We start from the raw sequence: 25,062 nt of genomic DNA on the forward strand, positions 1-25,062 counted from the left end.
GAATCGTTGCCACCATTTTCAGTACGACCTGTATCGTTGATACCATCTCGAACCACTCGAGCTGCATCGTGAACTTTAAATAGTGTTCCTGGTTGTCGGAGTTTATTTTTTGCATATTCGGAGGATGTTCTTCGTAGTTTATTGTGTTCTAAGGGTTCGGAGTTTTTCATCTTTTATCATATTTTTAGAGCCTGAAGTTCTAGGGTTTAATCCGATTCGTCCCCGAATTGAAGGTTGCCTCTTTACGGCGAAACCCGATCTTTACCCAGCAAATTGCCCTCACTGAGACGTCCGTAGGAATGCATGTTAACTTGTTTGGCTGCAAATGCAGTTACGTACATCACCGTTTGTACCAAACCAGTACAGTTAGTTTGAGTAACTGAGCCCAATTTTCCCCCAAATTTAGCATACTGGAAGTTCTTTAACCTGAATTAGCATGAATTTAGCACACATGTTTATTTACTCAATTTTTACCCCTGGATTTAGAAAGCTCTCCAGAGTTCGTTTGTGCAGGCATGGTGTACGAGTTGTCGCTATTGTCAAATGTGTGCGACGAACCTATGATGCTCACGCAAATGCAAGCGGATATCATGACATGCAGGCGCCAGCTGCGATAGGGCACAATATAGACTTCTTTGGTGCAGCTGTGGTGAAATAATGTTGAACTTAGTGATCATCGGGTTTTTCGGACTGCCGTATTAATCTGACCTTTTTCCAGTCACCGTCATGTCCGGAAAATTGGTCGGCTACTGTAATCTCGACACCAAAGGAAACAATCCCATCAGTCATCAAGGCATGCCTTTTCTTCCTGAGTTCTCGGTTACTGGAGCCCACAAATACGGAGTTTTCCAATCTGAATTGCTTAAAATTTCACCGGCATATACGTTTTGAGGATTTTTTCCGGATAAATTCGAAAATCCGGAACCCTAGCTATAAAACTGCTGGCTCGAAGGTATAGATAAGCTGCACGCTCAGTTCGGCTTGCCAACCGTGGTTGTCATTCGTCTGTCCTTTTGGCGCTAGTGCTTCTAGTGTATGCTGACGCAATACGTAGCGATCTTGGCCCACAATAACGGAAGTGATTTTGGTCAGAAGTGATGTAGTCTTTTGAAGTCTGCACGAAATGGTGCTGGTTGCTTTTTTGGCTGTATCCTTCGTGCGTATTGAAGGCTTAAAAATACCAGCTTCCACGACATTTGAGAACTTTAATCACAGAGGCAACACTTATGTGCTGGACGTACTGACAGCGAGATCGTTGGCCAAGTGCTGGATGGATAGTGGGACGACGTGCCAGATAGGGTAGGGCCGTTGAACTCTTAACTGATGCAGGCGGTGCTTTCGTCGTTGCACAGTCACGAAATATCCTTTGGAGAAGTATAAGTGCACACGATCGCACGGAAACGAAAGAATGTTGAGACAAACAAAGTTTTTCCAGCTACTGAACTAGATAAACTATTTTTTATTTTTTGTCAAATTCGTTTTTGCAGCAGGCTCGATTTTTCGGACCTTTGCACAATCCCCATTGAGTCCAAAAAAATTGGTCGTAGACTGTATTGTAGCAGTGGCAGCAAGTATTGGAATGTCTCCTAATATCATTTACTCTCAGGGCCCCGGAACGGCCACCCAGACTAGCTGTGGAAAATGACATATTCTGTCAGAACCAAAGCTTAGAGGGGTGAACTTCTGTTTGTGTTCTTCCAGGGAACAAAGGCACAGTACCTGGCAGCCAAGGCCTTAAAGAAGCAATCGTGGAGGTTCCACACGAAATACATGATGTGGTTCCAGAGGCACGAGGAGCCCAAGACTATAACGGACGAATACGAACAGGTAACACGCACCTCCTATTTATATCCGTGCCACATCGTACGAAGGCTGACATTATCGTCTAATGTCATTCAGATTCGAATGCCAGTATGTATTTGCTAAGCTCGTGCCACACACACTTTTTTAAGGGCATTAGATGCCACAAATATGCAGCCCACTCACTAAAGTGACCTGGATTGGGACAATACTTCCGTGAATGAAATGAAATAGATGCAGTTTACAGGTTGAAAATGTGTTTCATATTTTGAAACATAGTAATATCAAGTTGACTTTCATGTCGATCAGTTCAGTGCTGAGTGCTTTCAACATAGTTTGCAAGCTAACCAAACAATTGTGTCTGTTGTGGGCAGGGTTGTTAAAGTTACTTTGTAAAAGTATCTCAGTACAGTTACAGATGCTTCCAACATTTTTTCAGTACATTTAGTTACTTTTTCCATTAAATTGATTGGGTTGAAGTAGCGAGCTGTTATTGGTTGCATTACGGTTAGAGCCTGAAGTTTTAGGGTTTTACCCGATTCTTCCCCGAATTTGCACCCCGAATTGAAGGTTGCCTCTTTAGGGTGAAACCCGATTTTTACCTGGCAAATTGCCCTCACTGGGATGTCTGTAGGAATGCATTAATTTACTTGTTTGGCAGAAAACTTCAGTTACACCACCATTTGTACCAAACCACTACAGTTAGTTGAGTAACTGAGCCCGATTTCACCCCGAATTTAGCATACTGGAAGTTTTTTTCACTCGAATTCACATGAATTTAGTGCACATGTTTATTTACCCGATTTTTACCCCCCGAATTTAGAAAAAAATATTTCCCGAAAACTTCAGGCTCTAATTACGGTTAGTCAGGCAGACTACCTTGGGTCACATGATGTGATAAAGTGTAATGGTTTTCATTCTTTCTTATGAATTCTGTGCACAGCCCAGATATGAACCATTTTCATTAGATCCCCCAGATCTTCAGATAGCATACATTAACAACCAGAAACTTATTGCAGCTGTATGGTTTCCTTCTTAAAGTAACTGTAAAGGGAAATATAACTACAATGTTTCAAAGTACAATGTAGAACTTGACTGTGTGATCACACATGCAAGTCATGACCTCTCAGTTCTTCATACTTATCGCTCTAATTCATTTTGAACGCTTTTAGAAACTGAAAGGTGGCAACCCTCAACGTTCGCAAAGAACAAAATTGGAGTCAGCCCTGGATTGGCGGACAGACATCACGTGATATTAAGTACAATGTAATGAATTCGAGGCAGGTTACTAATTACCGTTAGACTTTTTTTCTTTTGACGAACAACAGCAATTCTTGAGAAGTTCTGTTTGCACCACCTGTTAATGACATTTTTGTTTTGTTTTTTATGAGAAAAAGTGCTCTGAAAAAGAGTAGAAGTTACTGAAGAAGGTAACTAACATGAAAACGTATCTCATATTTCACCCAGGATACACAAAACGTATCTTAATACACATACTCTGTTACTTTTACTCAGTTACTTAACAACCCTGGTTGTGGGCATTGTGGGTTTTTTAGTGTTGTCCATGAAATTTCCTGACACTCCACGCCCACGGAAATCACTGACTCTGATTGGTGCGCAGTTTCCCCTGAGACCGTAATGACGTCACCAGTGACGTTTTTCCTCCTCTTCCTCGTTTCACCCTGCAGAGCGAGGCGAGTGGGAATGCGTGCAGCAATGTTCGAGTGCGTTTTTCTAAGAAAAATATTATGTGCAGAGAAAATCTTTGTGTTTGTCGTCAAGTTACCTCCTTTCCATAACGTGTCAGAAACAGAAGATATTTGAGGTGGCTTCCTGTGCTCCCTTAATGCATCGAGCACTTCATGTAATTTTTCTTTAGTGCCCGCGTGGCATCGTGTTAGTCGGTCTCCCTCCTTGCCCTGACCGTTTGTTTTCTTCATCCGCAGGGGACGTACATTTACTTCGACTACGAGAAGTGGAGTCAACGGCGCAAAGAAGGTTTCACGTTCGAGTATAGGTACTTAGAAGACAGAGATCTGAACTGAGCGCCACCTTTTTTTCTCATACTGCCGAGAGAAGGACAGGCTGTTTGTTTGTTGCTTTTGTCTGTCGCGGACACACATCCCTATGCCAGGCAACCACTGGAATTTTCACACAACAACGCCTCGCACTTTTGTGAATGAAAAGAAAAAAAAAATACTGGAAAAAAAGGAAACAAAATTAACACGTGCAGCCGTTTTCGTCACCGGGGAGGGGGGCAAGAGGGCTTGTAGGTTCCAAGGTTCCTATGAACAGAGAGAAAAAAGTGGATTTTGAAAACAGAACACTGCCAGAGCGTCTGCTCTGCCTATATGCCATTTGGCGGAGCTTCTGCGTTCACGTCTCTCCGGGCTGCCTTCCCATGTTTTTTAAATAACGCATTACACATAAAACACACACATGTACATACAGAGATACGCCCTCGCTGCAAGGCAGTCCGACGACCGAGACGCAGAAACGATGCCAGAGTAGCTTTCGGACGATGCACACGCTCTGCGCTTTTTGATTTGATTTGAGACGTCTTCAGCACAATCCTTGACAGAGCTGTGACAGTTGTTGCTCGTAACGACTTGCTGTGCATGAGACGCTAGAGTGAGTTCTGTTTAGAATAACTGCGAAAGAAAAATGGTTCGCAAAGTTTTTGGGATGTTGGGGGGGGAAGTAGTACTAGTAGTAGGGGAAGGGGTACTCGGGGAGGGACGGGCAAAATTTAATCCCTATGAAAAGTGTACAGTAGATGTGCAAGCTAGGCCCAACTGCCTGTTTGTCCACAGGCAAGCGTTGTAGCAGTAGGAAGACCGTTGTTCGAGGATGGCCTCGAGAAAGAGGAGGCGGGAAAGATGTGGTGCGCGTCTGTAAAATATGTGCATGGTCATGTAAATGTGTGTATATATTATATATATAATGTACAGAAGGAGTGAATGCCGTAGCGGAAGCGCCGACAAGCGTGGGGTGCCGACGATGAGGGCAGCAGACTGGGGGAAAAAAATTTTTTTTTGAACCAAGTGGAGGTACGGACGTAAATCTCAAACACTGCCCTGCTTTGTTGGCGGTCCTACTTAAGAGAAGAAAACAGACAAACTAAGCCCATGCTCTCGAGACCTGATCGTGCAGGTTTTGATTGGCAGCTAATGCACGGCACACGAACGACGGTGATCAAAACCCGTTTATTTTGTTTTTCATGCTATTCTGTTCATTGTCACTCATGTATATTTGTTGACGATGTTTGGGCTGGCGACTCGTGTGTAGTCTTTCTCTTTTTTTTTCTTTTCTTTTTTTTGCCGAAACAAAATTCCTCGGAGTAGGCGGCTTATTCCAGCAGACGACGAGCGCCGTCGTCTGCTTCTCGTAACGGGTCACTGGTGCGTCTGTAGACTTGCTTTTCTGTTTGTTTGTTTGTTTCCCATGTCCATTTTGCAATATGTGGTGCTTCGTTCCGTACTTTTGTCTTATGTTGTATTTTTGTGTCACGAAAGCCAACAAAGTGTTCCACTTGCCGTCCAATGGGCATGCTAGCGCCGTTGCCGCCCCTCGATTTTCGTCTGCGCTTCCGTTGGACCCCTCTGTGAGATTAGGACCGCCCGAAAATAAAACTGCCAAAAAAGAGTTTTGGACCGAGCCGAGCATCCTCGACGCGACCGTCTTGCTGCTGCCCAACATGCCCACTTCCGCGCATCCGTTCTACCTCGGTACGCAAGTTCCGACGGGAGCTGTCAGTGCAACTAGTCTTCAGCATGGGGGCAATATTGAAATTAGGACAGACGGTGCGATATTCCGCAAGCTTGGGGAGTACTGTCGCAATCTTTTTTTTTTTTTTTTAGTTGTACGCGGCTTACGAATTCTGTGAGCTGAACAGTATTAAAAGACGACGAGGAACTATGTCCCACTCTGATTAAGTTATTCTTTTTCTGGCGTGTAGAAATGTCTAAGGTATTGTTCAAGCACGTCCTTTCGGTGATGGCTCCCCCCTTTTATGGCAGGGAGGGAAGCAAACATGTGGCCCGGGTCTCAGAAGGCGCCTGCATGCACGCACGAACTTACGAAGCAGCAGACAACGGAATCTTTGCAATGAGACTGGACACAAGCGTACATATTTGAGACATTGCAGGGAAAACATTGTTCTGTCACAGCAGTGGTTGCATATTCGTGACCCTTGTTTATTATTGTTTTTATTGTTGCTTAATCAATTCGAAAGTATCAGACAAGCCGTCTGCTGGAAATGGGTGGTAGGAAAGAAATGCAGCGTGGAGATCTCGCAAAGGCATTGTAAATATTCTAAGAAGGGGAAGTTCCCAATCCTGGACTTTAAAAGTCCCTCTACGTGAAAAAGCAAAAATAAAAACTTTCGTTCGTGAACGAGTTTTCAGTGATTCCTTTGACACGACTTTGTTTCACTGTTTTACCAGTGTACCACCAGGTTTCAATGCTTTGTATGTACATAAGAGGTGCATTCTTTTTGCCTGTGCTCCTGGTACCTCGTGTACCCTGTGTAAGAAGGCAGCACCTTTGCATTCTTTTTGGAGAGAGCAACGTACAGCCCTGCACTTTCACTTCCATTTTATGGTGCATATTGCTCCGTTTCTGCGCCGTACCCTACAACCTCTACACCGTCTGTAGGGTAAGTGCAAGGGTACAGGGCAGAATGAGCAGATGACACACATAGCAACGTGGCAGTGGGAAGTGCACACATATTCTATGTCTTCATGAAAATGGGAAAGCCATCGTCGAGGATGACGAAGTATGCACTGTCGATCTTCATGTGATCCCAGTAGTTAGTGAAGTTTCTTCTTGCACGTAGCTTTTTGCTGACGTTTTGTTGTCTTCAGCTAAAATAGTGGATATTCAAACATTGCTGAGATTAACCAGGCAAGGTGGCAAATTAAACATGCGCTTGTATTGGTTTAGATCTGTGCGATGCTTTCGTGATGCGTACCGGAACCATTTCCCGAGTGACAAACTGCAGTTTATGCCTCTTCCGAGTCTGTATTAACCAGCTGAAGCACGACCAGGCAGTGCATGCTCTCGTAGCGACCGTGTACAAACAACTTATGAACTGCAGTCCAACATGGCAGACGACGCAGCAGACTGCACGAACTTGCACTCTCGCATTCTTATCAGGCCAAGGGGTGGAGGCACCACAGAATACTTTCAGTCATTTTTGTTGCACCCTTGGTGAAAAAGGTAAAATGGGGCAGCACCATTTTCACTAAAAAAATTCACCTGTAGTGTCACCTTTATGCGTCTTTGATATACCCGATGGCGCAAGTATAACTTTCCACTGTATTCACTCTGATAGAAGCCTCAGAACTACTGCATGAGCGGTTCAGTGCTCACGGAAAAATAGCCCAGTGACTTTTCCAGAAGTTGGGAGGATGGCATCTACGATTTTGTCACTGTCGCTTTCCTCCATGAAGATCAGACGTCTCATCGAAGAACAGGTAACATCGCTGGGTGCTCAACGTCTTTGAAGCTACATCCGTGCCACTGCTCCAACAGCTGCTCTGTGGTCCAGGGCATTGTCACACCCTGCTGATCAGCGTGCCGGGTGCAATCTTCTTTGATTCCACCGTGGAACCAGCCCAAATGAATGGCGTGGTACTTTGGCAACTGACATTCCTTCGGCGTCCCATGCTTGCTGGAGTTGACCTAAATGTGAATATCTGGATGCCGTGTAATATGTCTGTTTAAGACGCCACTTTTTATTCACGACATGCAGCTCGGCACTGCCTTCACTGGTCAGCTAAGTCTACGCTTGTGACGGGTGGGATCGCTCAGCTGCCGACACTGGGGTGACGAAAATCAAGAGCAAGTCCTCCTCCATTGTTGACGCTTTCAGGGCGACCTTTTACTATGACACAATTATTCAGTCCATGCTCACTAACGCACTGCCCCTAAGAGCACTCCTCGCATTTATAGACAATGTAGGTCCTGGGTTCTTGCAGTTTGGAGTATCATATTTTCACCACGTCTAGCAACAGGGTACAGTATCGTCTGTTGTGATGCAACACCCGAGTCATTGTCGTCATTAAAACAATTGTTTTTATTGTTTGTCATATTGTTCTTTATTGTTCTTGTTCTTGTGCACAATCTGTCATCGACCTGGAAACATCGCTTCTCCAATGTCTCTTTGTGCCTTCTTACCATATCAACTCGCAGTGTTCCAATGAGGGGTGGAGAATGATAAGGTGCACTGTGGTGCACTAAGGTGATTGTGGCGATGTCATCGACTCGTGGATGATCTCAAAACTATGACCAGTGATTCTGCTCCTGCGCCAAACTGGATTTTTTATGTCACCCTGATAAAAACTTGCAACGTTGCACCAAGCTGCTCCAAAACGAGTTGCAAGGAATTGCAGGCAGCAATTTTAGGGCGTCAGAAAAACATGTTTGCAAAATACGGCATTCCTCTTTGCACCAGTGCTGCACGTTATTTACGTATGTATACGTACACGCACATAGGTACATTGATCACGTGTGGCTTTGTTCCACCAGAAAATCTGGAAATTCATGTGAACCATTTACGATATGCCGTCTGTTCTCACGCGAGTTTGTTTTCTCCGCACTGGCAATGTAGGCACCATAACCAAACATAAGCACATGTTGACACAAAACTTTGTGGCGTGCAGCACCATCCTACAATTACCCTCCTCCCTTCATAATTAGAGATCTACACGTGTGTTTGTGTGCTTCCATGAATCGTGCACAAAATTTTATGCAAAGCAGCAATTGCTGCACAGCATTTTCCAGCTGCTGGAAGGAAGATTGCAACGTTTGAGATTACGAGAAACCAAGCTAAGGCTTGGTGGTACTGCTACAAAAGTACCCCGAAAGTTAATATTTGGGTGTTCCAAAGTGCTCCTAAATCCGTATTTCGATTGGACATGTGCAAATATTCAAATGTTTTGAATATTGTAGCAAATAATGACATGTTTGATTTGATTTCTGAATATGGAATTCGATTTCCAATTTCAAATGGAATCAATGTTTCTTCCAAACCAAATAAATTTGAATAGTTCCAGAAACCAAATAGTGGGCTCCAAAGGCCGAAAACTGTGCAAGAGGGCATATAACAAAGTGGTCACTAATCCATATAAATACTGTATATTATATCACCTGTACATGCAGTAAGAAAATTGATAGCAGAGACAGTTTGTGACAAAGTGACATGTAGGTTGAGCTGATACTTGTCATGCTACATGGTGTACACATGTTTACATCCTTGCATATGCTGCATGTGTGTCCAGTCTGGTTATAAAACTATTCGCTTTGGTTTTATAAGTATTTGCTTTGTACTTGCTTTCCCTTCAGTTTTAAAATCATTATTCACACATGCCTAATTCCGATGCTCCAAAATTTGCTCCAGATTACATCACTGTACATATATGATGTTTCGCAGGTTGAAATTGCTCGAGTTGACAATGGGGCCGTTCTACAAAGTTGTTGGCATAAAGATGGTGAACGGTTCTTCTGGTACACTTTGTGCCAAGCAGCAGACATAGGTTTGGTGAAGAGGGAGAATGCAAACTTGGCTTTTCCCAAATTTTCCTTGTGGAGTTTGGGTGTGACGGTGTATATGGTGCGTTTGCAGGTAATGCACTGTGTAGTCTGTAACTGCAGTTCTTGCCTGATCATACATAATAGGCTGATATTAACCTCTTCGTGGCACGTATTCCTGGATGGGCGACTGTGAAGAGCATGAAAGGTTTGTCGTCGAAGGAGCAGATTGTGACGTCCTGCTGTCGAGAAGCAGACCATTTATGTGGAACATGCTGATGCCTGTGTCACCAGTAGTGGCTAGGTTACAGGAATTCAGATGACCATGCCAGCAAGACGCATGGAGTTAGAATGAATACTGTATCTGTCTCGCATGCGGATGACGCTACCGAAAATTGTGACAAAAGTCTACAGAGATAGGTGGTGAATAAGTTGTGCAAGAAACTGAGCAGTGACCGTATTTGAAGCACAAGTACACCAACATTGTGTGAGGCGCTTGTGTTTTGGGGTTTAATGTGGTATTGGAAATCTGGTTTTGTTTTAAGAGATGTAAAAGTGGCAATGTTCAGTGGAAAAACAGATTTTGGGGTGAAAAATGTTGGCCAGATGCTCTGAATGTGTGCCACTTATAGTTGGCAGGTGCCTGAATTCGCACTTCTGCATGTTTGTTTCCCCAAGTGACTATGATGCAGATCGGGGAGTAAAAATAAGTTTTATGGAGTTTAACCCTAAAATGCGAGGCTCTAATATACTTGCATGCATGACTGGACAGCCCAGCAGAGTTTCAGTACACAATAATTGTACAGTCGCTGGCTGAATCAGTCACAATTTTTACTCGTCGGCAGAAATCCACTTTGTTTCTAAAGTCCCTATTGACATAAAAAAACTCTATGCATGTCAGTCTCGCTGCACACACGCAAAACAACGCATCGTAGTAAATCTCTCATAGTGTAGCACTCTCACTGTAGACATTAACAACCACGTTGATCACCGCGCTTGAACATCCTTGTCGCTGCCGTTGTTGCCCGACCCTTCTGCTGGCAAGTCAAGAACTTTACAAACAATTTTATCATCAGTTATCTGGGAGCAAATTCAAAATTCAACCCTTGAAGCATGCCCTCTCTTGAAGGCAGGCTAGTTCAGTGCACATACACAAAAGCTCTACCTTCGTACAGATACACATCATCCCTCCGAAAAGCAGTCCAAAATATCGGGCTCTGAAGCTCAGTGCTCTCCAGCTCTCCTGGCATTTCGGGAAATGGGAGGTCCTAAGGAATAAGCAACCTTCTGGTGAAATGTGTACACAAAAATATAGCTGTTCTAGGGAATGGTCCAAAATATTGGAAGAAAAAATACGTTATTTTATAGGGCATGTGATGGAGCCGCCACTTTTGTCCGAAAAATTGGAAAGTCCGAATTTTTAGAGTCCGAAACGTCGGTCAATGACTGTACGTGCCTTACTAGAGCAGAGAAACGGAAACTGTGCAGCTAAGAATTTAATACTGGTTCTATGAACACAACACAATCCGGGACAAGTTTGAACATCTCTAGCGACGTGGCCACAAATGGAAAAACAATGGCACGACCCGAGAAATACGGAGTGGGGGAAGAGAGTCCGCATCAAAAAATAGAAGCCTCGATTGGTTGACAGATCTTCCGACTCAGTTTCTTTGTTCCTGCAAAGTGGCTGCGGCGGTGATAGAAGCAGAGTAGGTAGTGACGTGCGACCCCCAATGGCCTTCAGTCAGTGAGCCAGCAGCACAGCCAAGTGAGACAGCAGGTTCCCAGGCAGCATTTGGTGAGGTCGTCACAACGGTTGTCATTTTGACGCTCGTGTACGACGCTGGAAGAGATTTAAGATATGTCGATAACACACCCACAGAGAATGCTGGCATTTTTGCCGCACTGTGCATGAATAACAACACTAGGCTGTACTACACGGCATAAAAAACTGTCATTCAGAAGTGATGCCAGCGATAATGGGTAAAGCGGTACACACACGAGATTAAAGTATGTATGATATGTAATTTTTGAAAATCTGAAACATTTTACACAATTTTATCTGGTTATTGACTGAGATTTACTTCGTCTATATGGTGCTGATCCAGCATCATAAGCATTAGTGTTCAGTTTTCAGTCAGCGTCACTGTTTCCCGCCTCAATGTTTCGCTCAAACATTAACAGTCGTGTGCAAAGCATGCATATATTTAAAAATGTCCAGCAGTGATGTAGTTTGGGAAAAAAGTTTACGGAACACTGCACTAGCATATTTCTTCATCAGAACGGCCCTGTGCTAGATATCAGGAAGAGATTGAACAAGAAACGGGTGACCGGCTAGTCTATCCATCTCGGCATGTGTGTCCACTCCTGAGTGGACTCCTGCTAAGGTGTCCCTCCAACAGAGAAATGCAACACCCCAGTGTTCCGTAAACTTTTGTCCCAAGATGTACTACTTACACTAAGCACATGTCTACAGAACCACCTGTTGTACAAAAATATGAGTGTAGTGTAAGAACAAGCACGTGCCAGTCATATCACCGCTTTGCAACATGTGACGTTTTGAAGCAACAGAAGTACACCTATAATGGAGCCTTGAAACGTTCGTTCCGCTAGAAAACTTCGGGAGAAGAATCGTGTGACACCTACGTAGTTGTGGCCCCCATGGGGTAACCCGCTGCTCCATAGTACCCAGGAGCTGTCGTCACAGGCTGTCCAGGGTAGTACCCGCCTTGTGGAGGCATAGGTGCACCGTAGCCCTGTTGCTGCGGGTAGTACCCACCAGCAGGGGCAGGGGGCTGTGTTGGAGGAGGGTAATACACCCCTTGTCCAGGGTTGGCACCTGCAGCATAGTATGTTGATCCTTGTTTCACGTAGTTCTGTAAAAGGCATAATGACAACAAAGTGTCAGTCAAACCTTTTCATGGAAAATAGCAGTTTGTTTCCATCATGCATATTATCTTTTATCAATTTTACATGCAGCTAGACAGTACTAAACATGATGAAGGATGGAAGTCTTTGAGGCTTTGTATGTATTTGTCCTTTCTATGTGTTCCCCAGCCTCAGAACATCAATTTCTCATGTTCTGTACTAAACATGATTTTGTTATCTGCCAACCTCTGAGCTGCAGAATTAGCAATAATGGTAAGTAAGGACTTTGACTTATGCTTTCAGGGCCTGAAAGTTTCATGAATTCTCCCACTTAAAACTTGACAAACCTCGTTTACCGACTGCAATGACAATCGCTACATGGCCTAGAAAGGTGGAGTGAAAGTGTCAGATGGTGGGAAGCGTAAAATGTGATAATATTTCTAAAAGCAATAAAATATTAGTTTATAGCACACATTTTGAAGTATTCGATTCTAACAATTACTTGGATATCAGAATTCTCATACGTGCATAAAATAGAAAAAGCGTGATGACAGCTATGTGCACCATTTGACGGTTAGTGTCGCTCCTAATATCATGCACTGGTACAGAACGGATCGGCCGACGGCTAGTATTTGAATTGGAGGAGAATGGAACACTCTAACCTTTCTCGTGGTGGATCTAACGCTACCTAATAGCTTTTTTGGCGTAATGTAGACAGTGCCAATGTGGCAAGTAAGTGAGCTAAGCACAGCACAGCTTTTTCTTAGGAGCTTTCTGGCCTGGCAGAATATATGGAGGCCTAGGTTTAACCATTACCTGAGCATCTGGATTAAACACCGCTGCGCCCTGGTGGGGGACTTGTGGTGGAGCCCAACCTGGAACTGCTGGAGGTGCATTAGGTGGTTGTGGGCCCCAGCCTGGACCTTGTGGGACGTTCTCTGCTGTGGGATTGTAAGGTGGAGGAGGCTCATATGGTCCCTGTGGGTATGCCATCTGGAAGGATGTTTCGATTCATTTTACTGGTGATCGTGTTCGCTGAATATTGTCTTTGGTGACTCAGCAATTCTATGTCACCTGGCTCTTATACCATACGCGCAAACACATCAGGTGACATCACATAAAGCAGTCACGTATAAGTGTCACTGGCACGCGGTGATAAAGTTGTTCCCCTGAATACTCATCATCACCTGTCTCACGCTTTGTGGCCTTGGACATTCTCTTGTGCAGCGCCGTGTTTGCGCAAGTGTTTATTGCATACACTTAGTGTAATACAACTGGAATGACATGCCATACCAGCTCGACTGAAGCATATTCTCCGATCAAACTATACAAAATAGCAGACGTCGTTCTGTTAAGTGTTTCTTACGATACAAGAGAGCCTATGCACTGATGAATCGATCGAGAGAAGTGAAGTCCATAGTCCAAACGAAGAGAGTATTGCAAACCTTTTGTATTATTTCCTCGCCAAGTCACGCGACAGCAGCTTCCTCAGAACAAGCAAACTCAATGTCACTGAATCATTTTGCAAATTTTCCTGATACGCGGTTCGGTCTTTCGACGTTTGGTGCTTGTGTATGTGATCTTGATAACAAGGCTAAATACGCCGTATTTGCTTCCTTTGTGTATCAAGACAAGTGGAGTGTCAACGTGCGAGAAATACAACATAAAGTGGCGGGCTTACCGTGGTTGTTAGTTAAGTGCGATGTCCAAATTAATCACAGTTAACATCACAGCATGTTTTGTTACCAATCGCCAGAACGACCACCCATAGATACCACTAGAGCGCACCACCTGTTTTGTGGGGCGCTGCTGTCGGTCGTAAAATTTTTAGTTTATGTTTACTTCTTTTTGTGCGTTGTTGTGATTCGTGTTGGAAGGTTTATGTGCGGTGCTGCTTAGGAAGAAATTTGAAGGCTGTTTTCGTTATGTGAAATGTAAGACGGTTTGGTTTTCTTGACATATCAACGCGAACCACTTGCCGCGTATCTTGCTCTGATGCGTGGATCGAAAGGTCGAGTCGCAAAGAAAATGGTAACCACGGGTTCGTGCTTGCGGAGGAACAAAAAGAAATGGCTAGAGTTACATCGAGAACCCTTCGAACGTCGTGAAAAGGGCATTTATGTGATCAGAATCGTGCAAAAGTTGGAATAATTAGGGACTCATCGTGATATGTTGTTGTGTTGCCGAATAATTCCACGACTAGGACCACAAGTGTCGCGTCTCACTCATGTGAATCATTCTTTTCGTACAAGATGTCGCGTATGGATCTTGCTGCAAATCGGACTTCTAGTTCACTGAATTCCTCTAATGTCGTTACGACGAGTAAATAATTATGTTTTCTTATTTGTATGGGTAGCGTTGTCGTAACGATGTCCAAGAAATTTGATCTGTTGGAGGTTACTATTGGTTGCCTATGATGCACGTCTGCTGAAGCAGAACGTCTTCCAAACGGCTGCTGGAAAAGTGGCCTGCTATTTAACATTTCTTGACGTCTATACCTCACTGTACACGGTGACTGTGTGTGGGGCTCTCTAGCCTAATTGGTGTGTTCGTTTCGGATGTTGTGTCACGCGTACTTTAGCAGCTTCTGCTCGCTAAATACTTCCTCAGTAACATCAATTCCCGATCACGTCTAAGAAGCTATTCAAACTCTGTTCACTGCTCCTAACAGATATTCCAATGTTCAACGTGAAAGTAATATGCACACAAGGTGGTGCATACCTGACGTTGGCGACATATCCCTCAGTTTGGAGAAAAAACAACAACTTTATTGAGAGATGATGAATGGAGACTGAAACAAAAATGAAACAGTTCCTTTGTCTTTTCTCCAAACTCAAGTGTATGTTGGTGGAATCAGATATGCAAAAGCCTGCTGAATATGACACATTGTACTACAAGGCTTTGTGTAACGTTGCAGTGGCAGTCTCTGAATGGTTACAGGTTAACAGATTAACTCCGACATTATATAATGTCTATAGTAGTCTTCGATTGGGCTACCCTCTGTGAACTAGTGCGAACGGTGCAAGTTCCCTCGTTCGATTCAGCGGAGGTGCGGCCTTTGCACTACACTCGATTGTTCGATTGGAAGAAAGTACAGCACGAGTTCACGAAAATACTGCACCTCCTCGAACATGTGCACAGCATTTCGTGCACCGTGAAGCAGACAGTGTGAACAATGTAGCACTGGCTGCTGGCGATGTCTTATCATCGATCTGGTACATTTTCTATTGAATTGGGCTGTAGTGTTTTTCGCACGAGGGCTGCACCTATTTTATATGTACACAAAATATTGTTTTGTCTCATCAAGCTAAGTTTTGTAAGGTACATTTCAGATTACATACATTTCTGATCTGTGATGTGCTTGAGCCTGTGGGCTGATACTCGACAGTTTTTGTCTCGCAGCGAACTACACAGAGAAAAATCACAAAATTTCATTTCTCCTTTTTTTATACTTGGAAAGAAAAAAAAAGAAAACTTCCAAAGCTAGCAAGAAATAAGACACGCGAAGCACCAGCCATGCTGCATCAGGGAGTTCCTCTCACTATGTGTTGGCAGGAGGCGTCATAACCCCAGCTCTTCTGCTGCGAGTGATTTTGCGGTGAATTAGATTACATCTGTTTGGAAAGCTGCTGATTCGTCAGAGATTTTAGCAGCTTAGTGTTCAAACCTGGACATGTATTAATGTGTCTCGGCAATATCGTTGATTCATCCCACACATATGAACCCTGGTATCTAATTCGCATAGGAGTACCCTAGTAACTATTACCACAAGTGCATTGTCACTTCTGTTCATAGAAACATAACTGCTTTCAGATTGGAGGCTCTATAGCGAGCCAGTTGGCAATGTGTTTCCTCGTTTTGCTTGCATTCTGCTGCAGTACGCTCATATTGCACTGCACGAAAATAGATGCTGTGTATTTACATGAAACAAAGCTCCGAATATGAGACCAACTTGTTCACTTCAGGACTATGCCATGTGAGTGTGCAGTCTGCTGGCACAACCCATGGGAAACTGGTGCTGCTGCCCCGGCAAGCCATCCGGCCCTGAAGCCGGGAAGTTCCTGGACCCGGTGAATAACAAGGCCAACAACACGGGTGGTGCCACCAGTTCCTGCTCTGCTCCCGAGCGGTGCGTCGAGCCGCCCGGCCCACAGTCCGAGCCGGCGCGCACCTCGCTCGGCGAGCGTCTCATGTTCTACCCACGCCGCGAGCCCGGGCGACGTTCCTCTCGATCGGAGCACTCGGAAGCGAAAGCTGTCGCCCTCTTTGAACGTTACTGTGACCCAGCCGAGGACGTCGTTCTTGCGGAAGGGATTGTGCTCTTGTGCCAAGACCTTGGTGTCAGACCCGAAGAGTTCAAAGTCCTCCTTCTTGCCTGGAAGTTTGGCGCAGAGCAAATGTGCCGCTTCACCAGGGAAGAGTTCCTCGCAGGGTGCAGGGTGCTGCGAGCCGACTCGGTGGCGTCGATCCAGTCGAGGTTTCCGGAGCTCCTGGCGGAGGTGCGAGATCCCGCACGATTCCGTGACCTGTACCGTTTTACGTTCAAGTTTGGACTCGAAGCGGGACAAAGAGTGCTTCCGACGGACACTGCTATCCAGCTGTGGCGGCTGGTGTTCTCGGAAAACCCGCCGCTGGTATTGGAGCGCTGGCTGGCCTTCCTGGAGACGCACCCGGAAGTGCGGGGCATCACCAGCGACACGTGGAACATGTTCCTTCACTTTGCGGAAACAGCTGGAAGAGATTTGAGCACGTACGACGATTCGGAAGCGTGGCCTAGCCTGTACGACGACTTTGTCGAGTATGAAAATGACCAGACAAATCAAAACGTGCTGCCACAGGGAAAGAATGGCAGCAGTGGCGATGTCGGGGTGGAATGACAACTGGACGGTCGTGACGACCACTTTCGTCTGGTACGATGATATAATGTTTCCGGCAGTATTCGAATGTCACTGGCTCTTCTGCTACAGGATGGCTCAAGAAAGCAAGTGTGCCGTGAATGTTTGTGTTATCCGGGTGTTACCTTTTTCGACTGCAACTGCACAGTGCCTGAATTCGAGCTTGAAAAGCGATTGGATTCTTTCACCCTTTTTGATGGCGACACAAAGCAGACGGTGGAAGAGACATCCCCATTTGGCTCCTGGTTGATCTGTTGAAAAAAGCAAGAGAAAAATTCTAGAATCTGGACCACACTATCAGAATGGAACCACAGTAATGAGCAAGGTTTTTGTTTTGCCTCTTTAATGATGGCGCTCGTCTTCACCAAGATAGTGCACACTTCACTGTCCAGCTACGACTGAAAACTTGGGTTGCGCGCCCTAGAACATACTTTTTTTTTCTTGTCACATTTCAAGAACAACCAGGCTGGGGGAACACGTGCAGGCTAGTTTGGGTCTAAAGTGACTTCGAGGCGTTTCTTTTATCGGTGCTTCAGGGACAGGTTCTTCCACTGCTGTGTGACGGTGAAAACAAAATGCTGGCAAATCTTCAACAGTCGCCCCATCTGGACATCCTTGGACCATCCGTGACCGCAGCCGGCAGGAACGGCGAGCGGTTTCGTGAAGGGTAGTGCTCGTCACATTTCTTGACATGCGGTGCGTCAGTGTCGCGGCGTCATCGGGTTGTGCTGCTTTTGCATTTTCTTCCTCGGTGTTATTGTTGTTTATGCTGTAAGTCGAGCCCTACAGTCGGCCGGTGTTTCTAGGCGTCTCGGGATGACCTTTTGATAAATCATTGTGTGGATGATCTCTTAGGGTAGGATTGTTTGGCTTGATCGCATTAGAATTTCAGTAGGTGAAGTGCCAAAGGTGAATGCTGTCTGATTGTAAGCAAACCGTTGCGAGTACTTTGGTCTATGCGTAAGCCGTGATCTCACCGCATCTCTCCGTAAGGTGTGAAATCTCCTGCTTTTGTGAAGGCTTGCCTGATGCGATTTCAAGAAAGAGCTCTGGTGTACAATAGCGCGTCAGATGGTGGGTTGTCAAATGCTTTAATATCCTCATGCCCTAGTGCAGCGCACGGGACAAAGCACTCCAAGTTGTCTCGTAAAAATATTTGCAACAGCTTGCCGCATCCACACCACAAATGCACACATGAAGATGACAAAGCACAAACTAGCGGGGACAGCAGAATTGGTGTAGACAACATGTAGGAAGTGGATGGCACACTGAGATGTACTGCCACTGCCTTTAGTCAACAGCACATCAGCTGGATGAGTATATACTAAAAAGGAATGCAGAAAAATATGTTGAAAATCCATGCAAGGCAGAAAAGTTCGTTATGTCTGCACAGGTTTTGTCCAGTCTGCAAAGTTGTGCAGGGATGACTTTCTCACCGAAGCATCTCTCGCTGGATTTGTGTGTGACAAAATTCAGCGTTTTCTTATGTTCTGGTAACAATTTTACTAGACTGTGTCCTGCTAGGAGCAAACTAAGTGGGAGACAGAAAAACACCAACCAAACTCCACCAAAAAGAGGGTGCCGACGTTTTGGAGCCGATTTGGCTCCTCCTTCAGGGGTGACTTATGGTTCAACAGATGCAACTTTGTCAGGACCCTCTTTTTGGTGGACTTTGGTTTCTGTTTTCCGTCTCCCACATAGTTTACAGAACACGTGCACCATATGAAATCTAACTAAAGCAACAGAATTGGCACTGCAGCAGCTGTGAATGTGGATTGGCTGCACTATTTGTGAACACGTATCATATTCTGCAAGCTCGTTGCGATGCACGACAGCAATCTGTAAAGTTGAAGATTTTATATTGTGCTACACTCCTTAGGTTATGCAGTATGACCACACACTCATTTTTTTTTTTGCAGAATTTATTATGTATGACAGCATGCACATTTGAGTGCTGCGTGGAATGCACGTCACATGAAAGCTGTCTACAAAAATTCGCAAAATTGCACAGACACACGCGGTATTCAAGAAACGCACATTGGTTTGCACTTTGCTGTCTTCATGTTTGTTGTAACGGATACCACCACTACACTGGTAATTCCATAACCAAGATCATACGTGTAACGCATTAGCTACAGCCTCTGCCCCTGAATCGAGCGCCTAATGCCAAGATACGGAGCCTATCAGTCAAACCACTAACCGTTTGTACGAGAGTGCAATTACAGGACTGAGGATAAGGGAAAACGGTTGTTTACGTACCTCTGGGATAAGAAAACTGTGTTTGTCTGTTGAAGCAAACCAAGAACCATTCCTGTGCATGTGTACAACGCTGGACATAAGTTTGTGGCGCATTCCTTTCTCGGAGCGACACGCTAGTAGCCAATTGGACTGTACAGATTGCCTAGGTAACCCAGTCACCTGTTTGCAAGTCCATGTGCTACCATTCGCTGCTAGCATATCACTCTGAGGAAGGAATGTGCTGGAGCTTGTTCCGTAAGGTTTTGTCCAGCACTGTACACCCTATCTTACGCACAGATAGTGGTTTGAAATGTGTTTCATCCATCATATTCATCATAGTCCCGTCATGTTCACCAAATAGTAGTTTGTCTGCCTGGCCTCGTATCTCGTCCCCAGATGCTCGTATCCGTAGGAGGCCATAACTCCTGCATTATATTTTTGTTGTATCGGCAGCGGATCTTGCACTGTGTGTCTCACACAACAATTCTGTTTGTGTTCAGGTCTTTGGTACCGATGAAGTTCGTTGAGCGGTAAGCTGCGCTACGAAGCATTCGTAATAATAGCAGGCAGACTCGTTCGAACCCCACACCAGTGTAAAAACTTTACACTGGTGTGGGGTTTGAACGAGTCCTCTCTTTGTAGACGATTTTTTGCGTCATTTCGCAGCACAGGGACTGAGATTGTCCTTGCATCCGTGCTGCTGAAGCTGTTGACTGCTTTGTAGAGCACCTGACACCCGTGGATCTCGCCATTGGTGCAGTGTATTTTCAGTATGAAGTGAGGCACCATTGTAAATTATAGTGCGGTCGTTCCAACCAAAAACCTCATGCTATCATGTACATGTTTCAACAAGTGGTTGTGTCTAAGCACGTGCCATTTCGCTTGCATGTGATTCCAGTGTCTGCACCGCAGAGATGTTCTTCATCTTGTCTGCATTCATTCCAAGGCTGTCAGACAACAACACATTTTTTTTATGTATTTATTGACTCGCACTAGCTGCTGCAGCAACTTGTTTCGGATTCAGGTTGTACTAGGTGGTACAGCTGCCATCATTTGAATATGTTTTAATATTATTTTGCCCTGCAGTTCACTCACTCTTCACTACTTGTGCTTCCTGCAAGTTCAAATTTTGAGTTAATAACATTGGCGCATCAGTTAGAAAGGAAGTCTGTAATGATTGGCGTGTGTAAGTGATAAAAGCGACAGCTAGGCTCAGATGCACTTGAGCTAGTATAGCCGATTTTGTATCTCTGTGCGCTGGGATTTCATAGTTGTAATATTTTTATTCAAACAATCATACCTATATGTGCAACAGTTTTCATAGTTTTTGACAACGTCAATAAACTACCTGAAGTTATTTGGAATATTTCACATTCTGTTTGGGACCACTGTATGGAATATCTATGCAGCACTTTTAAAGCAGCATTTGGTAAATTGAAACAGTATTTCCAGATGGGTTTACTATTTCAACATAAACAGCACTTTGTTGTTTGTTCTTCACTTGACTCAGTTAACAAACATCAAGTGGCATGGCCAGGAGTCAACATGTCTGTAAATATTCCAGCCACTTTCACATTATGGAGATACCACTTCGATGAAAATAAAATAATTCCGCCTCTCACTTCTGGCATAAATGCCAAGATCACTACATGTACAATATGTTTTTGAGCTGGCTTTACAAACTAATTCAGCAATCTGTGGTGAGACTGTACATGATGGTCATAGACGGACGTGACTTTCCTGAGTGGAGGCACGCTGCTTGTGGCTGTTTGCGAATAGTCTACCGGTTGAGCTCGCTTGAGCTGACTGCTTTCCCTGAGTTCTTGGACAAGACTTTTCTTGTCAGGACACGCGCCACTTGTGCATGCTTGCGAGAGGATTACCGCTTGTACTGGCTTTCACTATCGGCACTCCCTGAGTACTTGGACAAGGCTTTTCTTGTCAGGACACGCGCCACTTGTGCATGCTTGCGAGAGGATTACCGCTTGTACTGGCTTTCACTATCGGCACTCCCTGAGTACTTGGACAAGGCTTTTCTTGTCAGGACACGCGCCACTTGTGCATGCTTGCGAGAGGATTACCGCTTGTGCTGAATTTCACTGTCTGCTCTCCCTGAGTACTTGGACAAGACTTTTCTTGTCAGGACACGCGCCACTTGTGCATGCTTGCGAGAGGATTACCGCTTGTACTGGCTTTCACTATCGGCACTCCCTGAGTACTTGGACAAGGCTTTTCTTGTCAGGACACGCGCCACTTGTGCATGCTTGCGAGAGGATTACCGCTTGTGCTGAATTTCACTGTCTGCTCTCCCTGAGTACTTGGACAAGGCTTTTCTTGTCAGGACACGCGCCACTTGTGCATGCTTGCGAGAGGATTACCGCTTGTACTGGCTTTCACTATCGGCACTCCCTGAGTACTTGGACAAGGCTTTTCTTGTCAGGACACGCGCCACTTGTGCATGCTTGCGAGAGGATTACCGCTTGTGCTGAATTTCACTGTCTGCTCTCCCTGAGTACTTGGACAAGACTTTTCTTGTCAGGACACGCGCCACTTGTGCATGCTTGCGAGAGGATTACCGCTTGTACTGGCTTTCACTATCGGCACTCCCTGAGTACTTGGACAAGGCTTTTCTTGTCAGGACACGCGCCACTTGTGCATGCTTGCGAGAGGATTACCGCTTGTGCTGAATTTCACTGTCTGCTCTCCCTGAGTACTTGGACAAGACTTTTCTTGTCAGGACACGCGCCACTTGTGCATGCTTGCGAGAGGATTACCGCTTGTACTGGCTTTCACTATCGGCACTCCCGAGTACTTGGACAAGGCTTTTCTTGTCAGGACACGCGCCACTTGTGCCTGCTTGCGAGAGGATTACCGCTTGTGCTGAATTTCACTGTCTGCTCTCCCTGAGTACTTGGACAAGACTTTTCTTGTCAGGACACGCGCCACTTGTGCATGCTTGCGAGAGGATTACCGCTTGTACTGGCTTTCACTATCGGCACTCCCTGAGTACTTGGACAAGGCTTTTCTTGTCAGGACACGCGCCACTTGTGCCTGCTTGCGAGAGGATTACCGCTTGTGCTGAATTTCACTGTCTGCTCTCCCTGAGTACTTGGACAAGACTTTTCTTGTCAGGACACGCGCCACTTGTGCATGCTTGCGAGAGGATTACCGCTTGTACTGGCTTTCACTATCGGCACTCCCTGAGTACTTGGACAAGGCTTTTCTTGTCAGGACACGCGCCACTTGTGCCTGCTTGCGAGAGGATTACCGCTTGTGCTGAATTTCACTGTCTGCTCTCCCTGAGTACTTGGACAAGACTTTTCTTGTCAGGACACGCGCCACTTGTGCATGCTTGCGAGAGATTACCGCTTGTACTGGCTTTCACTATCGGCACTCCCTGAGTACTTGGACAAGGCTTTTCTTGTCAGGACACGCGCCACTTGTGCCTGCTTGCGAGAGGATTACCGCTTGTGCTGAATTTCACTGTCTGCTCTCCCTGAGTACTTGGACAAGACTTTTCTTGTCAGGACACGCACCACTTGTGCCTGCTTGCGAGAGGATTACCGCTTGTGCTGGCTTTCACTGTCGGCACTCCCTGAGTACTTGGACAAGACTTTTCTTGTCAGGACACGCGCCACTTGTGCATGCTTGCGAGAGGATTACCGCTTGTGCTGGCTTTCACTGTCGGCACTCCCTGAGTACTTGGACAAGACTTTTCTTGTCAGGACACGCACCACTTGTGCCTGCTTGCGAGAGGATTACCGCTTGTGCTGGCTTTCACTGTCGGCACTCCCTGAGTACTTGGACAAGACTTTTCTTGTCAGGACACGTGCCACTTGTGCCTGCTTGCGAGAGGATTACCGCTTGTGCTGAATTTCACTGTCTGCTCTCCCTGAGTACTTGGACAAGACTTTTCTTGTCAGGACACGCACCACTTGTGCCTGCTTGCGAGAGGATTACCGCTTGTGCTGGCTTTCACTGTTGGCACTCCCTGAGTACTTGGACAAGACTTTTCTTGTCAGGACACGTACCACTTGCGCCTGCTTGCGAGAGGATTACCGCTTGTGCTGGCTTTCACTGTCGGCACTCCCTGAGTACTTGGACAAGACTTTTCTTGTCAGGACACGCACCACTTGTGCCTGCTTGCGAGAGGATTGCCGCTTGTGCTGGCTTTCACTGTCGGCACTCCCTGAGTACTTGGACAAGACTTTTCTTGTCGGGACACGTACCACTTGCGCCTGCTTGCGAGAGGAGGACCGCTTGTGCTGGCTTTCACTGTCGGCACTTCCTAGTACTTGGACAAGACTTTTCTTGTCAGGACACGTACCACTTGCGCCTGCTTGCGAGAGGATTACCGCTTGTGCTGGCTTTCACTGTCGGCACTCCCTGAGTACTTGGACAAGACTTATCTTGTCGGGACACGTACCACTTGTGCCTGCTTGCGAGAGGATTACCGCTTGTGCTGGCTTTCACTGTCGGCACTCCCTGAGTACTTGGACAAGACTTATCTTGTCGGGACACGTACCACTTGTGCCTGCTTGCGAGAGGATTACCGCTTGTGCTGGCTTTCACTGTCGGCACTCCCTGAGTACTTGGACAAGACTTTTCTTGTCAGGACACGTACCACGTGCGCTTGCTTGCGAGAGGATTACCGCTTGTGCTGGCTTTCACTGTCGGCACTCCCTGAGTACTTGGACAAGACTTATCTTGTCGGGACACGTACCACTTGTGCCTGCTTGCGAGAGGATTACCGCTTGTGCTGGCTTTCACTGTCGGCACTCCCTGAGTACTTGGACAAGACTTTTCTTGTCAGGACACGTACCACGTGCGCTTGCTTGCGAGAGGAGGACCGCTTGTGCTGCATTTCACTCTCTGCTCTCCCTGAGTACTGGGACAAGGCTTTTCTTCTCAGGACACACACCACTTGTGCCTGCTTGCGAGAGGATTACCGTCTGTGCTGGCTTTCATTGTCGGCGCTCCCTGAGTACTTGGACAAGACTTTTCTTGTCAGGGCACGCGCCACTTGTGCCTGCTTGCGAGAGGATTACCGCTTGTGCTGGCGTTCACTGTTGGCACTCCCTGAGGACTTGGACAGGACTTTTCTTGTCGGGACACGTACCTCTTGCGCCTGCTTGCGAGAGGAGGGCCGCTTGTGCTGGAGAAGTTTAATGATGCATTCCTGTGTCATTGCATACCATGTGGCTCGCAATAACGCTAGGACATCGTCAGATGGTGACTAGAATTAACTATAACCCTGATACAGACAGCCACATTTGAAGCGGCAGCAGCAGACGTTCAGGACACGACAACACGAAACTTTGTAGGGACGTCCCAACCTCCGCATTCCCACAGGCGATGTTTCTGGTACATTGGTAGGATGTGCGTTTGAAACGCAGCATTTGAAGTCTACAAAATCGCCTTGTGGATGTCACATTGGGACGTTCGGCGATGAGCAGTACGGAAAACGGCGGCAAGGAGGCCACTCGGGCGTCTATTGTGATGTGTGGCGTGCGAGTCTGCTGTGGAACTGTCGTTAGCAATGGCAATTAAAGGAGGTAAGAACTCCTATCCGCATATATTTTGTTACGGGTTTAATAGTTGTAATATTGTTCTTCCACGCTTCGTAACTCTATTGACAATTTATTGTTCAATTCTGCACCTTCATAACTTGTGCAGCGTTAATACAAAAACGCACTCTCTTTCGTATAAGGGCGAGTAGACGCACCGC

The 25,062-nt window shown here is 45.8% G+C and overlaps 3 protein-coding genes across 9 annotated transcripts in view; 2 read left to right on the top strand and 1 right to left on the bottom strand.

The window, feature by feature from the left end:
- Positions 1-6,195, top strand: part of LOC135391691 (CCR4-NOT transcription complex subunit 3-like) — a 37,116-nt gene extending 30,921 nt beyond the window's left edge. For all 6 annotated transcript variants that reach the window (XM_064622040.1, XM_064622043.1, XM_064622038.1 and 3 more), the window contains 2 exons: positions 1,702-1,827; positions 3,747-6,195. In XM_064622040.1, coding sequence (XP_064478110.1) covers positions 1,702-1,827; positions 3,747-3,845 — 225 coding nt within the window. In that variant the 3' untranslated portion in view covers positions 3,846-6,195. The remainder of the gene's footprint in view (positions 1-1,701; positions 1,828-3,746) is intronic.
- A 4,619-nt stretch (positions 6,196-10,814) lies between these two features.
- LOC135391694 (calcium-binding protein P-like) lies at positions 10,815-14,009 on the bottom strand. Of its 2 annotated transcripts, none has more exons than XM_064622045.1 (4): positions 13,883-14,009; positions 13,018-13,194; positions 11,980-12,209; positions 10,815-11,176 (listed from the first exon to the last, which is right to left on the bottom strand). In XM_064622045.1, exons 2-4 carry the CDS (start codon positions 13,192-13,194, stop codon positions 11,074-11,076), a joined length of 510 nt encoding a protein of 169 aa, XP_064478115.1. In that variant the 5' UTR covers positions 13,883-14,009; the 3' UTR covers positions 10,815-11,073. The 2 variants fall into 2 exon arrangements, with proteins under 2 accessions (XP_064478115.1, XP_064478116.1); XM_064622046.1 differs by lacking the exon at positions 13,883-14,009 and adding an exon at positions 13,647-13,782.
- Positions 14,010-14,012: 3 nt separating this feature from the next.
- On the top strand, positions 14,013-20,705 carry LOC135391693 (DCN1-like protein 3). Its single transcript, XM_064622044.1, has 2 exons — positions 14,013-14,135; positions 16,167-20,705. The coding sequence occupies exon 2, from the start codon at positions 16,206-16,208 to the stop codon at positions 17,076-17,078; it is 873 nt and encodes a 290-aa protein (XP_064478114.1). The 5' UTR covers positions 14,013-14,135; positions 16,167-16,205; the 3' UTR covers positions 17,079-20,705.
- The last annotated feature ends 4,357 nt before the right edge of the window (positions 20,706-25,062 follow it).

Source organism: Ornithodoros turicata, chromosome 4 (genome assembly GCF_037126465.1).
Source record: "Ornithodoros turicata isolate Travis chromosome 4, ASM3712646v1, whole genome shotgun sequence".
In the NCBI taxonomy this organism is placed as follows: Eukaryota; Metazoa; Arthropoda; class Arachnida; order Ixodida; family Argasidae; genus Ornithodoros; species Ornithodoros turicata.

Coding starts and splice junctions, on each gene's coding strand:
- LOC135391694 (XM_064622045.1), bottom strand. CDS start 13,194: ATGGCATACCCACAGGGACCATATGAGCCTCCTCCACCTTACAATCCC. Junction 12,210..13,017: donor TGTTTAATCCAGATGCTCAG/GTAATGGTTAAA, acceptor TGCCTTTTACAG/AACTACGTGAAACAAGGATC. Junction 11,177..11,979: donor CCCATGGGGGCCACAACTAC/GTAGGTGTCACA, acceptor AATCTCTTCCAG/CGTCGTACACGAGCGTCAAA.
- LOC135391693 (XM_064622044.1), top strand. CDS start 16,206: ATGGGAAACTGGTGCTGCTGCCCCGGCAAGCCATCCGGCCCTGAAGCC.